Below are 17,707 nucleotides of genomic sequence, written 5' to 3' on the forward strand. Positions count from 1 at the left end.
CTATAAAAACGTGTCATTGCCTTCTTGCAAATTTCTACAATAAGGCGTGAATAAATCATTCAGTAATTGTTTTTATGTCGTTCATTAGAGTGGTGCAATGACATTTTGCTTAATTTGTACATTTTTAAGTGCAGTTGAATGACAATATGCTCCAAGTCTAAGTTAAAGTCAAACAACAATTAAACCCAACAGTAAATCTGAACTTTGTTCTGCTATTGTTCATTTTTTTACATCTTAAATTGTGCAAAAAAAGAGAGAAAACAGACAAGAAACTGGCCATAAAATCAACAATGAGTGCATCTATAATTATTTCTATATAAAGATTTATGTAAGAAACAAGATACAAAATGCTATAGAACCATCTGGAACATGTCTTTGGTACTTTGTAGTGTATTTTCTTGAACCTGTTATTAGTTAGGTCAAGATGCTCCAAGTGAGCCACATAGTTAAAATCTGGCACCATCTCCTATAATAACTTTGAATTCATTTTCGGTGTGGCTTAGAAAAAGAAAAAAAAATGAATTATTTATACTGCTAAACATGCGCTTCTTATATGTTTAAAGCAAATGCACAACCACTTGCACTGATTCTTACCATGGGGCTGGATTTGACCTGATTCACTTTGCAACAATCTGCAAAGAACACTAGCCTGCTATAACGTTATCTGGGTCATGTTATCGCAGTTCGCACTTGTGCCACAAGTGGAGCAGCACGGACTTTGTTGTAAAAATAGCAGTCAGTGAGTGACACGAGAAAACACGGAGGAGACAGACTAATTGGGGGTAAGTTGGGGGGAGCTGGGGCTTCGGGGGTTACAGGGGGGTGGGGGGGATTTTTCTACTTAAATCATACACAGCTCAAAGCGTCTCAGGATGCAGAGCCAGTTTGCCTCGGAGGTCACAAAAGAATATTTGCGCGAATTAATGCGAAGGGCTTTGAGCTACGCTAAACTTAAAACAGCTAACTAGAAGAGGACTGAAGTGGAGGGACGCCACGGTTCGGTGCCAAGCGAACCTCAGTAGCTGTTTGGTTTATTTTTTTATATACTTCAAAGAAAACAAAGAATTGATGTAGTTGGACCTTCCTGTGTTCCAGCAGGTCAGTCATACAGCTTCAGTGAGTCACACAGGAGAGGACAGCTCCCATGACTCACTCAAAAAAGACAATACAGTCATGCTCGAGCAAGCCTTTTCCAAATCAGACCGAGATGATGAGAACCTCAATGACACACACACACACGCACACACACACACAAACACACACACACACACACAAATAGATGAAGAGAGAGAGAGAGAGAGAGAGAAAAACCCATAGAGAAGTTTTCACCTTCAGCTTCATCATGGAGTCCTGGCACAGCTTGTCCCCGCGCGCGGCCGTCACCTCATCAATCCCAATCAGCTTGGCCTTGTAGCGTACGCCATCTCCACGGAAACGCTTAATAAGCCCCGCCTCCGTGCGGTCCTGACCTGCAGTGAGAGAGTTAAAAAAAAGAGGAAGAAAATCCCCAAGACAAAGATCAGAAAATGAAACTGAGGGAGTGAATACTGGAAATTAGGATGTGTGAACTCACTTCAATTTTGACGGCGTTTAGCATCACGCCACGTTGGCGCTAGCATACTGTGTGTATGCATGTGTGTGTGAGTGTGTTCACTTGTATAAATATTTATGGAATAGGAAATGCAGAGTGAATAGCAAATTAAACGCGACGAGAGAAAAGACGAGGAGAAGATTGAAGCTGAAATTAGAATGAAGTTGGGCAAAGCGGGTGGACGAAATGGGAAAATGCCGGGAAACGCTGACAACACTACCGCGAGCTATTATATCACTCAGTTAGGCATTCAAAAACAAACAAATAAAAAATAAAAACGGAGGCAGAGGGGGGATTATGCTGGGGGTGTACTCACTCCTTTCCTGCACCCATGTCCCGTGGTTCCTATGGGTGCTATTGCTGGTGACAAACCAGCCTGACTGGTTCCTATTGAGAGGAATTATCTCGGTCCAGCGCTCACCCACAATCCGCCGAAGCCCTCCCCACGAGACGGATGCCGGGTGGCGGCGGCACGGCGGTGGGAAGGGGAGGGCTGTCACGAGTGTGTGGCTGGATGGCCTCAGGCTTTCTACTGACATCCTCTCCACCTCGGCGCTGAATATTCTGTCTCCGCTGCCGTCCTGACATCTCCTTGACACCGACACCTTTTTTCTCATTTTGTCACCGCGCAGTCTGCCGACGCGCCGTTTTGATTACATGCGGAGGCGAGCCTTGGGCGCTATCTCGCACGTCAAAAATGTATACCAACCCCTCATAACCTCGTTTGGGAGAAGTGGGGTAAAAAAAAAAAAACAGGGAGACGGCGGAATTTCAAATTAAGGATACCAGCAGCACCTCGGAGAGTTTTAATAGTTTAGGGCCTCTTCCTCTCTCAAAATCTAGGTCACGAGACCATCCTCTACATCAGTTAGCAGCACCCTTAAAGAGGCTTGCTAATCCATGCACATGAAGTTGAGAAGATAGAACATCCTCAGCAGCAACTCTCGGGCTCCACTCCAAGACTGCGTTACAGCAAAATGAGCTTATTCCACCCAAAACTGACTTTATTATCAACTATGTCGTATCAAACTGTTGGGAAATTCTTCTTCCAAGCCACGCATTTTCCAAAAGGAAAATCAGAAAATAGCACGGAGCAAATTAAAGGGCTCTCGTGCAAAATGGAAGAAGAAGAAAAAAAAGCTCAAATGCAAGTGCACGTCTTGGATATGCAATCCTTTAACTTATTCATGAGACCACAATCCTCAACAGATGGGGGAGGGTTTGATGATGGCTCAGTCATTACGGTCTCTAAGTGAACGTCGAATCTGGGTCTGATTCAGAGTCGCTCCTCTGTTCTGAACTCATCCAGCGGATCAATGCTGACTGCTGCTGTTCGTCCTGTCTTCCACCTCATAAAAAATAAAAAACTTCTCTGTTTTGTCTGAGGGAAAGTTCTCAGTTCAGGGCTGTTTCTGTGTCAAAATTATCTTCTGGAATTCTGACCCAAAGGTTTTAGCTTGGCTATTTTGAAACGGTAACACCAATAAGGTCTTGGTAATGAAGGCCTTTATGTTTTCTTTGGAAGAAGATGCATCCCTTAGACTTCCACTGTAGACATGCTGGGAATACAGAGTCGTGGTCACATCTGGAACACAATTATTACTTATTCCAAATTGCCGTAGCTATGCTCACTGCTACTATCAAGAGTCTTGGGAGATTTCCATATGGTGGTTTCATCAATTTTGGAAAGTAACATCCATCTTTTGCCTGTTTTGTATAGGAATCAGTGCATTATAAGCCTGGCGGGCCACCAGGCTTTACATGCCCCCCCACCAGGCTAAGCATAGTTTATTTTAAATACACCAGTATAAAAAACTATTTTTTTTAATACTCCAGTAGCAGTGACAGCATTGACGGATTAAGCTAGGTCTATAGTTGACGTGATGGACTGGGCGCAAGGTGGTGTGCACCAATTGTGTCATCCTTCCTACCCGATGGCCTCACATGCTATTATTTCCAAATTCGGATTCCTGCTCATACACCTACAAATTTTGGTAACTTTTACCTTTTTCTTTTCTTAACACAAACACAGAGTGTTAAGAGAGGACTGGCTTAGCATCCCTAACACTGGGCCTAGCAGGTTTTCTGGGGGAAACCCTGAGGAGTATTTTGTTTGCATCTCCTGACTGATACCTTTTAATGGTTACATTTTGTAACCTCACTGGAAACTATGGCATGAGGTAGTAGAGGATGCAAATGTCAAGCAAATACTGACTGGGACGGCCAAAGTTTATCTCTGATTCAACAAATTCACCAGAAATGGTGACAGGTGTAAACTGAATAAGCCCAAATGCTGGAGTTCAATCTAAAGGCCTTTCAAGAAAGTATTAGTTACAGAGTGTCCACACTTGCAGCGTCACTACAGAAGCTTTTTTTTTTATTATTATTATTCTTCTTTGACTTTTTCCTCCTGTACAGATTTCCCCCCCCCCCAGTTGAATTGTACTGGACATGTGTTGCATCAATCATGGGAGAGGTTTTGGAAATTATTTATCAAGATCTCAAAACCTGGAATTTTAACACTTTTGAGACTGGCGGTACGTCGAGCCTCTGCCGTGCATGGAGCAGCCCCAGTCGGACGTCAACGTTCAGGATCCATCGACGGACTGAATAAGAAGTCCGGGAGACGTTTCTGCTGCGAGGATCGCTGTTGTTCAAACCAACCCTCCTGCTGTATCTACAGTCTATTCACACGACGTTGTGCGCTCTCTCGCCTGATCTTCCTGATTCACTCGCTCTGTAATGTAATGCAAAATGCATGCTGCTCCACTTGCATTTTAAATACAATCGGCCCAATTCAGCGCCGCTCTCTCAAGATGAGCTCTAACCAGATGCTCCGTGCCATTTTGTTTCTTTACAAGCAAGCGTGCCTTTCACTCATCCCACCCTCCACCCGCCAAATGATACTTCTGGAGAGATTTTGAGGTTAACGCACAGATAGATGCTCATAAAAAAAACAACAACAAAAAAAAAAAACGCAGGGCTTGCACAGGGAACGAGCGTCTCGAGTCGGCGCATGGCGTAACTCTGGTGCTACGTGCTCCGGGTTCAGATCGAGAGGAGCGAGCGTGCTGTATTTTGAAAACTAAAGAGCTGAGGGGCATGCTGTTTCATGTTGTTGCACTCTGTCAGATCGAAGAGGTGAGGAGGAGAAGGTGTGTGTTTGTGTGTGAGCGCTCGTGAAGGGAGGTGACACACACACACACATATATATATATTCTTCAGGCTTTCTGGAAGGCCAGAGCTGAACGGCCCTCACAATGATTTTGCTCGTGAAGAAAGAGACTGGAGATTTGTCTGACAGAGAGTTACCTGCTGCATGAATCGCCGCACACTGGCGGTCACAGTCCTGCTGTTCTGACCTGCGTGCACAGAGCAAAAGTATTCATACCCCAGCTTTTCTGTCTTTTTTTTTTTTTTTTTTTTTTTACATTTATACCAATGCAAACCGAAACGTCAGTGGATTTTATTGGGATTCTATGTGATACACCAGAACAGAGGATTTTTAAAAGTGTGAAGTGATTTTTTTTTTGTCACTTTATTTGTTTTTCTATGTTGAGGAACGTCTCTCCCGGTTTGGGGTTTCTAGGCACCGACATCTTCGCCCGTTCTTTTTACAATATGTTATGAACTCAGTGAAACTGGAAGGAAAATATCTCTGAACCACAAATTTTTAAGTCATACTTCAGATTTTCAATTCAGTCCAAGATCTGAACTTTGACTGGGCCATTCTAACACATGAATAAGATTTAATTAAAGGTCTGGCTGTACGACCGGGGTCCTGCTCTGCTGTAGTGACGGGAAGTCCGGCTCTTTTCAGAGAAGAACAAGAAATAATTATCCGTAGTATTTTATGGCTAATTTGTGATTTCATGTCTATTTTATATTATCACGTCAATGCATTTGGTTCAGTAATACAATATTGAAGGCAAAAGTATATTTATGTATTCTACGTTCTCTACATTGTGTCCTCTGTCATACTTCAGATAAACAAATATCCAGAACCCCGGATTCAAAGATTGAGGTCAAACCTAATTAGTCTTTACATAAAATCTATATGTGAAATATATAGACTTTGTACTTATGTTTTCATGACATTGTAGGCCGTAGCATTCATTGCAATATACATTATAAAACATATAAAAATATGAGTTAGGAATAAAAAAGCTTTTTCCCCTTTAAGAGGGGTAAAAATGAGTTTAGTCAATATTTTATTGTTTTGGCTCACTAGAAAAAAAAATCAGGTTTGAAGTAAAATGACAGATGTGCAGCAACATTTAGTTAGCTCAGATGTGTCATGTACTCATGGACATTAATTATTGAGGTTGTCCTGTTGCAGAACAGTTTGTGGCAATGTTGCCTTGCAGCAAGGTCCTGGGTTCAAATCCCAGCCTGCAAGGAGTTTGCATGTTCTCCTGGTGGATGTGTGGGCTCACTCCGGCTTCCTCAGTTCAAAAATATGACTGTCAGGTCAGCTAATCTCTCCAAGTTGCATGTGCCCTGCTTTTTGGCCAGTGATCGCTGGACAAAAGGCACCGGCCAACCAGCAATCCTTTACAGATAAGACTGTATAGACAATGGATGGATGGTTAGTTCTGACATCCAGTTCTCCCATCTGAAGTCTATAAAGTTACCATGGTATTCCTTGGTGTCTTTGATGCTTTTTGTTTCACTAAAGTTCCCTAACAAGCCTCTGATATCTTAGAAATAGTTGGATTTACACAGGAGGACGATATTCTGAATAGTTGAGTCCTGAAGGTTCGTTTAGATTTCATCTGTCGATATCAGAATGCTAATCCTAAGTACGAACTATTTTAGATTGGTATTCATGAAAAAGATTTGAAAGACGACACGTCATAATCCATTCGGTACATAATTGCGTGCTAGATTTGGTTGGTTTCCAACAAGCAAATCCCATTGAAAAACATTGATATTTGTAGTTGTCAGGTGGGGGGGAAAAAAGCCCCGATCCCAACTCTTGCTTAGCAGAAGTTCCTCTTGCCCTCATGTTTTAAGATGATGACAGAAACTGGAACACAATGAAGTGAAGTTTTCAAAAATTCAGCTCAAGTCAACAGGATGTCAGAGGGTTTCAAATGAAACATTGTCATCCCCTACCTGATACCGAAGCTGCGCTCCAGGACCACAGAGGGAACATTTACTGTTCGCCATGGTCCGTACCGTTTCGGAGCCCGTCTCTGAATGGGTTTCCTTGTCACAGTAGAACGGGGACAGCGAAGGCACAGATGGTAACAGATGGAGAGTCAGAAGTGCCCCTCCAGATATAAGGACTTGGCAACAGGGACGTTTTTGTTGGGGATGCAAGCATCGAGGCAGGTTAACCTCGGAACCTTTCTGAGAGCGTCTCATGGTGTCCGCGCCGCCCCCCTCCGCCCCTCCCATCTGGCAGGACGCACAGCACACCATCCTGTTTTAATTCATTACCACGAAAGCTGCGACGGTTACAATTATTTCCCGTATCTCAGCACAGAAGATTTCATATTTTATGAAAGAAGAAGGAAAAAAACAGAGAAAAGCAACACAAGGTAAGCTCTATCGGAGCAGATGCCTATAAGACGCGGTAAAGAAAACGAATATCCGAGAATAGAAAATCTGTCCCCACCATCTGCCTCCTCCATGTGCACGGCATAACTCTTGTAGGCCTCAGCAAACACACGCAAACGCATTTGCTGACACTAACAGCAGCTGATGTTCCCTCATTCAACCGCACAGACGACGTTAAAAATGAAGCACAGTATCGAAGTTCTTTTGTACCCGGCGGTGGTGGAAGAAGTTCTGGGTTTGTAAAGGTGAGAACAACAAGTAAATTCTCTTCGGAGTCGATAGGTCACCGACTGCCAGCTGAGTACCGTGCTCTGTGCTGACGGGTGTTGGTCGAGAGCGGGCTTTGGATAAGAGCGCCACAAGGCTGTTATTTTACCTGAATAAATGGCAGGTAGTGAAGGAAATAGCTGGTTATGGGTGTTTTGTTCATGTGTGGGGAAACTGGTGCTCCGTGTCTGTTACAGCCGTGACCTTTCCACTTGAAACGCCTACAGGAAGGAACATCTTACCTAGATTCAGGCAAGCTCTGATAGAAAAGTAAAGCTGCTCAGAAATCAATAACAAAGCGTTCACATCAGCTTCTGTGACTTTTGGAGCAGGTCAGGCGTTTCACTTTGCTCCAGGTGTTTCAGTTGAAAAGGTCTCAAGGTTAAAATTAAAATAAATATCAATACATATTTAAATACTAAAGGCACAGTGAAGTAAAGGTAAAGAAAAAAAAACATTTTCATTCTTGAAGAGGACATGCAAAGTTTTCATGGAAAGGCACTAAGCTCAGTTAAATCCAGCCATAGTTTTTGTTTCAGTTTTCAATTTCCCTGTTGTCATCCTGCCACACTGAAAAATATATTTTACTGAGGTCTGAAGATGAGGAAACAAAGACATTGTTATAGAACATCAGGTTTGGTCTAATTTTTTACAGTATTTGTCTGTTTTCATGCAGTCTTGTTGTGAATAGGGCACATGTACTGGGATCAAGGACGTGGAATTACTAATGTTCTGCTCCATTTGACGTCACCGTCTCAATTTATTTATTTAGTTATTCCAGTTTAGATGTCAGTTTTGTTCATGATTTATCCCCAGGTGAATGATTCTGTTGCTGTGGAGATCATGGAGGAAAATATTTCAACAGCCACAAAAATAACCCATCACCACCTGGCTTATCTGGTGACCAAATTATGGATGCAAGACCTGACAAGGCATTTCTTTTTCTTGTTTCACATCTTCACATGCTACAGTAACAGAAAGTCATGGGAGAGGTGAAAAACTCTGAGGCTGCAGTGCTAACATATCAAACTCTATCTAACATGCAGGACGCTGTAAGGCGAGAAGCTTCAACAGTCAGTTGTCTGAAAAACAACATGCCCTGAGCATCTCCTTCCGCCAAAGTTTGCACTTTTCAAAAGCAACACATATAAAGTGGCTAATCCCGACTTGGACAGATTACCATCGTAAATCTCTGAGCAAAACCACCGAGGTGGTAATTTAGACATTACACTGACGCATTCGGTTGTCATTGGACTGACAGAGGAGAGCAGAGCAGGTGTGAACGGGGCTTTTACTGCATGACAAATGACTAGTGAATTAATCTGCCCTCTCCATGCATTTCTGATTGGTCTCAGCAATCAGAAATGCACGTGGCCCTACAAAGTCCCGGAAAAGTCGACGGGGCGTGATCAAAGCGTGGATGGCACAAGCCCGTCCTTACACAGAGATTCGGCTTGAAAATGACTATCATTCCTGAGGTCTGTCTGGATTTTCGTCACATTCTACCTCTGTACCAAAAAGAGACGGTTCACAATGTTTCAAACGCGGTGCTGCTGAAAGGTTGGAACAGTTCACATCTGAGCAACAGTAAATAGGAGTCTGAAGCAAATGGCTATTGCTTCAGAGAGGACAAATCATCTCCATCATGTTGACACCGGCTTCTCCACCGCATGTAACCCATGACCTGCTAACAACCTTTTAAAAGATCCTACTTTACAAGTTCTGAACGCTCGCTTTAAGAGCCGAGCAGCAGAACATGAGGAAGGCGGATAACCCAACTTCAGCAGACAATGTAAAAAAAAAAAAAAACAGGCTTTCATCTGACATGCTGCCTCAGTGTCTGGTCAGCTCGTTATCTCCGTCTTCCTCTGGTTTGTCCTTTTTTTTTTTTTTTGAAACGTTTCTTGTGCACAGATTATAGTCGGAGAGCAACAGTTGCTATGGTGATAGTAAAGTCACACATGAAAGGAAGTTCTATGGATGTACGGACCGGCGCTTTAGCTTTTACAGAGCAGACGTGGCCGCTGTGCGTCCCCGGTGCGAGAGAGCGTGTCCAGCACCACGTAAACGTTCCGCGCTCATCTCAGGCCCATTAGAATTGCATGAGAAGTAAAGAGAGGGAGGCGGAGGGGGGGAAAAAAGCAGCACATGATGCATTAGAGGATCCGGCTGGAATCTATATTTAGCCATTAGCTGGAAACGCCATGAACAACAAAGCTAACGTTAAATCCATCAGCTATCAGGACTGGGTAATTACTCACTGCTGAGAAGTATGCTACTCTGTCCTAGCCTCTTTAAGGACGCTTTGTCAGGGACGGCTAAGCCAGGATTTTCTTTTTCTTGGTGGGATGCCACTGTTATAATTTGTGTTGGATGGAAACTGAAGAACATTTACACCCCACAGCTGGGTTATTTTTCCTTCCCCTAATCTCTACATTATGTCTGTCACTGATGATTTCAGTAGAGATGCACCAATCCGATATTAATGTCTGTGTCGGACCGATGTTGGAAAAAAAAAATCTGAACTTCTGACTGACGCATTGAAAGTATTGATAACTGGATTTGATAATAATATTATAAATATGGATGGATAAATGATAAATGATAATATTGATGTTTTGACACAATTTTCAAGTAATAGATTGGTGTAGAGTGATTCAAAACCTTTGGCCAAATCAATAATAGGATATGTTACCATAATTAACACTCTTGTCCTTCGCAGCCTCCAGACCTAGACAGTGTAGAAAAGCTGCAGCTTGAGCTGAAGACTATGGATCAAAGATTAACCGGGTCTCCAGTCCAGAGAGAAGGTACAAAGAGGTCAAGGGTCAATTTCTCTATATGTTCCAAACTGTTGACATGAAACTGTAGAAAAATGCTGCCTTAAAAGGCAGGAGGATCTCTACAAGACGTCTTCATAAAGAGAACCAGTTATTGTGCACCCAACTGAATTTGTTAAAAATAGCAATTTTTTTTTACATATCTTCATTGTGAAATTGTTCACATTTTTGTAAGTTTACAGAATTTTACGTTTTTCGCCTACTGCATTTGGGGCCAACATGACAAATATATTACTTGAAAATGGTCTCAAAACATCAATATTAAAGTTTATCGTGATAATTCCTTGGGACGATTTATCATCCAGCAAAATTTGTTATTGTGACGAGATTATTGCTGCTAATGGTAAAAAAAGATAACACTTTTCCGTGGCTTTGACACATTTAGACAATAGATGCGTCTAAATGTCACAATCTCTACCTTCTGTCTTTTGCACAGAAGAGCAACTGGACCCAACAACACTGAAGCTTCTATAATTCCAATAATGTTTTACATGAAAAAAAAAAAAAAAAAAAAAACTGCTTCCCAGTGACTCAGCATGTACAGAAAGAGAACAAGTCTCACACTCTGAGACAAACCTGCAGACAAAGTTGCACAGCAAACTGGGACATAAGTTGTTAAAGACATTACTACCTTTCTATGGCTTTCCAACGACTCTCAACCATTTAGCAATTTTCTTCTGTCAGCAATTGAACGTTCTGAAGTTTTGGGAGTATACTCTCACAATTTTATTTTATTTTTTTTAGATTGCTGCCTTTATTTGAAGAGACTAGCCTTGAGAGTTGTCATGAGGACGGGGAAGTCAGAAAGCAGTAAGATGCACATTTCCCTCAGGTTGGTTTTGGCTTCGTTCTCGACACATTTAGACAAGAGCAGAAACGAAACTTAGTACATCACAGCAGTCTGCAGTTTTTAGTGATGACTTCATATTAAAGGTTAAAAGCTATCCAAACCAATCTGACCGTAACTGAACAAGTAATTGCCCCCTACGCCCGATAGTTGACTGTTTCATCCCTGACAGCTGCCACCAACCCTTTGTGACTAACTAGCCACGGATTTTGTCCACTTGTTTTCACAGATGTGTTTTAATTCAGCCACACTGGCGCATTTTAAAGCATGAACAGCCCGTTTAAGGTCACGGCGCAGCATCTCTGTCCAATTCAATCAGAGGTAGGGTTACTAGAGTCCTTTGCGCCGCTGCATGACCTCATTTGCACTCAAGGTCAAGGTCAAAAACTAACATCCAGACATTTTTCATCTGACTTTTCTGGTAGAGCACAAAATCACAGCGAGCGGTCCGAACCAGGAAAAGCTGCAGCCTGGTTCTGTTTAAGTGTCTCCTTGATTCTGCACATGGCTGTAATCAGGCCTGGGTGTTATAAATGAAACTGATTAATTACGGTTTATTCATTACTAAACAAGAAGGGTGGTGTATTTTAAACAGATAGATTTCCCGCCACTTGTTTTCAACATGCGTTTGATGTAGTAGAGGGACTCGATTAAATTTTTTTTAATAGAGTTAATAATTGCAGGGTCTGTAATTAATCACATTTTAATCAAAAACTACATATCAACATAATAAGAAACATTTTCAATTCAAACACCCATTTTACTGCTAAATTATCTAATAAATGTAGGAGTTTAGCAGCAAATATATTTCTTGTATTTAATCCATTATTTAGGTTATTCAACCATCAGATTGATGCAAGGTGCTATTCTACAGATTCCAAGTGATTATTCATGGAACCTCTTTTAAAAAATCCTTTAGAAATCTGACTTAGGACGTTGAAGTTAGCGCGGGGGGGCATCCCCAACAAGTTTAGCATTGGAATCCTGTGCTGGGCCTGAACTTGTTGTTTTAGCACAGATTGAAAACAACAATAGTTTTTTCCAGCGTCCCGTCAGGTTATTTTTAGCTGACCAAGAGAAATGTCGTCCATCGCTCGTGCGTCAGATTTACAGAAATGAGAGTATACAAATGGTCTGGCTGGAATCTTTCTATGTAAAAAAAAAAAAAAAATCAATCAATTGTTCAAATTATAATGCGTTAAAATCTATGCAAGTAACCAAAACTGACATGTTAACATCCTGGCTGTAGAAAAGTGAAAAAAAGACAAAACTATATATGAGGCAAACACTTTTTCACACCACTGTACATTCCATATGCCAGACTTCATAGCGTCCTTCACCTAAAAGACATCTGGAATCACCACGCGGCTGAACCCACATATCCATCTGCATAGATATATTCTGCATGCAGACCCAATTCTACTTCATATAGATCTAAATCACCTCTTCAGTGCTGGTGACGGTTCCTGGAGGGCGTGATTAACATGTTAAAGCCAGAGGCTGATACTCTGTGCAGATAGTCCCCGTCTCCTGAGCCGTCTGGCGGCCGCTCCCCCTCGCCCCCCTTCACCCCTTCCCCACCTCTCCACTTAACTCAAATCGATGGGCCCTCCTCCAGCCGAGCCATTTATCAGAGCGATCCGACAGAACTCGTGAAACAGCCACCAAGGACCTGGCCCCCACGACCTTGTTACTGCAAACTCACAGTAGCCGAAACCCACTGAACTACTAGCTACAGCGGCTTTGTTTCATGGATGGAGAGGTGAGGGGGAAAGACTGCAGGATGAAGAAGTGAAAGGCAAACTCTGAAGCTCCTGCTGGTTCTGTCGACCTCAAAGACGATCCCGCTCTCTGTAGCGCTCTGCGTCTTCCTGCTCAAAGCCAATCCAATCCCGGTTCAAGCTTTCAGCGCGCAGAGGATGCCTCTTCCAATCAGATCACTTATGCCGTTCGCCGCGGCGACATGGTGTGAATTACCCTGTCCGTGACACCTGAATCACTGTGCCGCCGAACCCTGGGGCTACGTGGGGATGGCTGTTACTACATCTGGATCCCCGAGATGAGACACGAAGGCTCTCAGTGGACCTGGCTGAGTGGCGGCTTCTTTTCCTCCATGTCTGATGTTATTTAGCTCCTTCCGTAACAAGGTGCAGGGTTATCTTCACTGTCTGCCAGACTAGCAAAAACAGCCAGTTTATTGCAGACCTGTTTCTATTCCTAATAGTTTTACGCCCATCCGAAAAGAACTGCCATAAGCTGGATATTTTTTATGCATTGACAGTCCAGACATTGTTAATTGATGAGATGAGACAGGTGGAGAAAAAAAGGAGGAAAAACTACATATCTCTTCAAACCCTGGATGTCTGTTTTTAACCACATTTTCACATTTACAGAAGGTATTAGATATGTTTCCATCCAATTGTCATACGAGTCAGTCGCAACGTTTCAAATATTGTATAACAATTAGATGGAAACATAAGTTGCTCTTCCATTGACTGTATAATGGTGTAATTTTACATTTCAAAAATAAACTTGCTTAAAGGAAATACGTCCATTTTGAAAAAACTAGTATTTTTGATAAAAAGTTTTGGTGCTAGGAAGAGACATGTACTCAACAACTGGATGCTGCCACTGGTGCAAACCACAAAGAAGAAGACAACATGAAGTGGTAGGAGGGTGATGGAGGATGATGGAGGATGATGGCATGTCACATTCTAAAATGTTTTTAATTTTGTTTCTTATTGAATGGAAACACATCAATTGTGAATTGTTGTTTTCCAGACATTGGTGAAATACTAAAACTTTTGTAATGGAAATGTAGCTATAGCTACTGATTGGAAAAACATCAGAATCTTGAGTTTCAGTCACAGGTCAGGAACAGTCATTGAAAAAAAAGTTGCTTGTTTCCGGTCATAAGTCAATTTCTTGGTTCACCTGCAGTCATAACCGTGTGTGTGAGGTCAAAATGTACCCAAGACCTTTCCTTTATGCCTCACCCAATCAGGGCCTCTAATAATGCCTCGGTCCGTTTATCCATCTCATGCTTCATCATGTACTACTAAACAGACACCAGCCTGTCAACGAAACTTAAAAATTGTTCTGTTAGAACAGAACGTACCTCTGATCCTCCTGGACTCCTTTCGCTGGCTGGTTTTGACACCCGACTGGACCTCGGCCTCTGCTGACATCCTCCACCGCTGAGTCCCTTGTCCTGCTCACAGCAGATCCACCATGAGTTTAGCAGCGCACTCGCTGACCCCCCTCGAGCTCCCGGTATTCGATTCGCCCTCCGTCGGCTCTCCGTGTTTCTCACAGCCGCTCTTTGGTACGGATAATCTCAGTCAAATCCATGGCGACGTGTCTGCTACTCCTCAACAAATGAAGATCAGGCGTCAACAGATGCGCCCCGTCACTGCTGGTCCGCGGCGTTTGAGCGACGCCGGGCAAAACATCGAAGAGCCGATTGAATTATGAGCCGAACGATCCTCTGGAGGGGAGGCTTCAGATCAGATCTGACATCCTCCGGAGAGCACCCGAGTTCTCTCAGTGAAGGTCAAGTATCACATGGTCTCCACTGTTGCTCTTTACGAAGGTTCACCTATTGCTCAGGAGCGATCCCCCTGGGGGAGACTTGCAACACTGATTGAATCAAATATTGTTCTTCAGAGCAGGTCAGAAGTGGATATTATTCTTTGTTGGAGCACTTCAGATGCGGGTTGGCAGCCCATCACAGTCCGTAGCTCTCAGCACTGCAAGGAGACGGAGATGACAAATGTTAAGCTAAAGGTGGTTAAAAATTAAAATGACACATGCCCCCTTGTTCACTCATTACAGTGCTAACGCATGAAATGGTGGGCAGCAATTTAACAAATCAACAAAGATGTTATTATCTCTTCTGGATCATCAATCCTTAATGAGCGTGCAGCTAATGCTCGCTGCTGTAGCGGCCACCCATGAAGAAGACCTCTGGTGAAATATTTAACACTCTCACTTTATGTACTGCTCATGAGTAAATACAGAATAGCAAACCATGACCGGCGCTGCTGTTGCACGCAAAGCAAATTTTCGGAGGATGGACTGCTAATGGGTCCAACAGCAGGAGAGGAGGGGAGAGGCTGTTTCAAAGCAAACGGCGGCGGCGCCACTGCTGGCACCGTGAACTGGAAACCCCCGCATTGTTTTTTAATGCCCTTGAATCATCCGCCGCTAACACGGGCCAAGCCGTGCCAAGCTGGCACCGCGGCCGCCGCGGCTTCGGTTGGCGAGTCGAGGTGCCATTGTCGGGGAAAGAGAGGACAGAAAAGAAAGCAGGCACTGGGAGTAGCAGGGAGTTCATTGTCATGTCTGACATTGTGTGACATTGTGATGGCGACATTGTTGGAAGTTTGTTTCCAAGACCCTCGTCAGTTTCCCCCTCAGAAAGACTTCTGGAAACGGCCATGACAGGAAGGACAGACACCAGGGGAACTGAAGGCACCAAAGAGCGGCCTATCAGAAGACCTTTCATTCAGTCATGGACAAAATATTATAAAAGTCATCACTTCTAATATCAAATTAGTCTGAAAGTAAAATTCAAGTGAAAAACAAGAGATTGCTGCAAAAAACACCAAGAATTTTTGGTCCAGTTTCTAGTGCAAATATAAGTACCGTATATATATTTACATTAGCTGCTTATTTCACTTATAACATGGGAAAATGATTTGTTATAAGTGAAATAATCTGTCAATGAAACTAGTACTTCTTTGTCAATATTATTGACTTTATACAAGCTGCTATATCTTGCTGAAAAGTTACCTGAGTTAGTTTTGTGTTATTTCAAGTGTACAATCCTTTTTTAAATCAGAACTCATAAAAAAAGGACAGAGAGGGAAGTGAAACAAATTTTCAATGAGACCTGGATGTGTTTTACATGCAACAACAATTTCCTGTATTCCTTTTATGTCTGAACAATAAACTCAGGCAAAATTATATATATATAAACATCCTGGCCTCACTAAAATCTCCAATAACCGTCCTGTTATCTGATGAACTCTGAACTGGAGATGAACTTTTGGGCTGCAATTCTAATTCTAAATCTAACTTTAACATCATATTTACAAATGATGACACTACCACAACCACAACCCTTTATTTAAAATATCAACAAAGTTTTGCGCACATTTGACTCAGATCAACAAGGGTTGGAGATACGAGGTTGACATGATTTATGCATATGAAGAGTAAGGATAGTGAACATATTGGACAAAATGAAGAGAGCTCTAAGATGATGTGAATAAGAACATGTGGTGGTGAGACAAAGAGGAACGCTCGATGAAACCCGTTGAATCGACCTACAAAGCGACCGGCTGAACAACGAAGAAAGGAAGTGGACTGTTTTGCTCAGACATGTTCCATTTTCTCCGTCAACAGCTGGTAACCGAGGACGACTCATCACCACGAGTTACAGTTCGCATTCGTCCGACTATAGTGTCACAGTCCGTGTCCGCTCATGTCCAGCGGCGAAGGAGCAGTCTACCCCGAGAATCCGTCCCAGCAGACGAGGCGTCGACGTGTCGGCGGACGGAGAGGTATTCTCCGTGTCACAAAGAACCTTATCAGAATGTAATTTTCATTACCAATGAGAGAGATATGCCTGATTGTATTAGAGCGAGGAGCGACTTAATGTGATGTATGGCTGCTTTTCAGAGCCAATGCTATCTAGGTCACCCAGACTCCCCAGTCTGCTCCGTGTTTTAACAGCTCCCACTGTCGAGCAGGATTTGGGTCAGAGTTAACGAGCATCACTCATTTTTCCAGCTTACTCTCAACTGTTAGGGGATGTCAAAAGACCCCCCCCCCCCTCCACCCAACCCTGCTGCAAAAGTGGCCACTTATTTATTAATTTTCTCTCACTTTGGCACCTCCTCTGTGAAGTGCAAAGGAAGCCCTCCTCGAGCAAAGTCGGTTTCGCTTCACCTGGATATCCTCCGCTTCCTGCCGTCAGCCTGTTTCTGTTTTCATCTCCGTCTGCCAGAGTGTCTGAGACGATCCTGGGAGTTGTTTGCTTTCTGCTTCACTTAGAGCTCCTTCCCCTGCACACAGTTTACCGAACAAAAACAGGCATTTTGTATCTTGAACCTGACGCACGTCTTCCCAACCGTTGAGCGCATCAATCACTCTTGAGCACAAAGAGAGGGAACTTTTTTTTCCACCAGGCCCGATTGTTCGGCGAGGGACTGATTATGTCATTAACGTACACGCCGTTCAATCAGGAATTTGCTTGACACGATGATTTTTGTTTGCGATTAAATAAAAACTAAGATTTTTTTTTCCTGCCCGCTTTGATTTACGTTGCACGAGAAACAAAAGCGGATAATTAATGTCAATTATCTCCCTCCGGATGTCTCTGTGGATAGAGATAACTCATTAAGTGTGATCAGTTTTTCAATCATGTTTTTACTGCCTTCGCGATATAATGGGCAATCAACTGAGCGCAAGTTGATTCTTTTTTTCTTTTTTTTTTCTTTTTCTTTCTTCAAATCAGATCATTCCGGAGTTTCTCCTTTCAAGCTGTGTCGTCGCGGCACAGTGACATCTCCTCCAGAGGCTGATTTTTAA

At 42.9% G+C, this 17,707-nt stretch overlaps 1 protein-coding gene across 3 annotated transcripts in view; it reads right to left on the bottom strand.

Moving 5' to 3' along the window:
• Positions 1-14,841, bottom strand: part of dab1b (DAB adaptor protein 1b) — a 38,896-nt gene extending 24,055 nt beyond the window's left edge. For 2 of the 3 annotated variants that reach the window (XM_015006200.2, XM_088014449.1), the window contains exons 1-2: positions 1,908-2,574; positions 1,330-1,469 (exon numbers count right to left, since the gene is read on the bottom strand). In XM_015006200.2, the coding sequence (XP_014861686.2) occupies positions 1,330-1,469; positions 1,908-2,208 (441 nt within the window). In that variant the 5' untranslated portion in view covers positions 2,209-2,574. Of the gene's footprint in view, positions 1-1,329; positions 1,470-1,907; positions 2,575-14,228 lie in introns of those variants that run through there. The other variant, XM_088014450.1, reaches the window with a different exon arrangement.
• Between the last annotated feature and the right edge of the window lie 2,866 nt (positions 14,842-17,707).

Source organism: Poecilia mexicana, unplaced genomic scaffold (assembly GCF_051168715.1).
Source record: "Poecilia mexicana isolate PSO_F unplaced genomic scaffold, ASM5116871v1 scaffold_17, whole genome shotgun sequence".
NCBI classification, from domain to species: domain Eukaryota; kingdom Metazoa; phylum Chordata; class Actinopteri; order Cyprinodontiformes; family Poeciliidae; genus Poecilia; species Poecilia mexicana.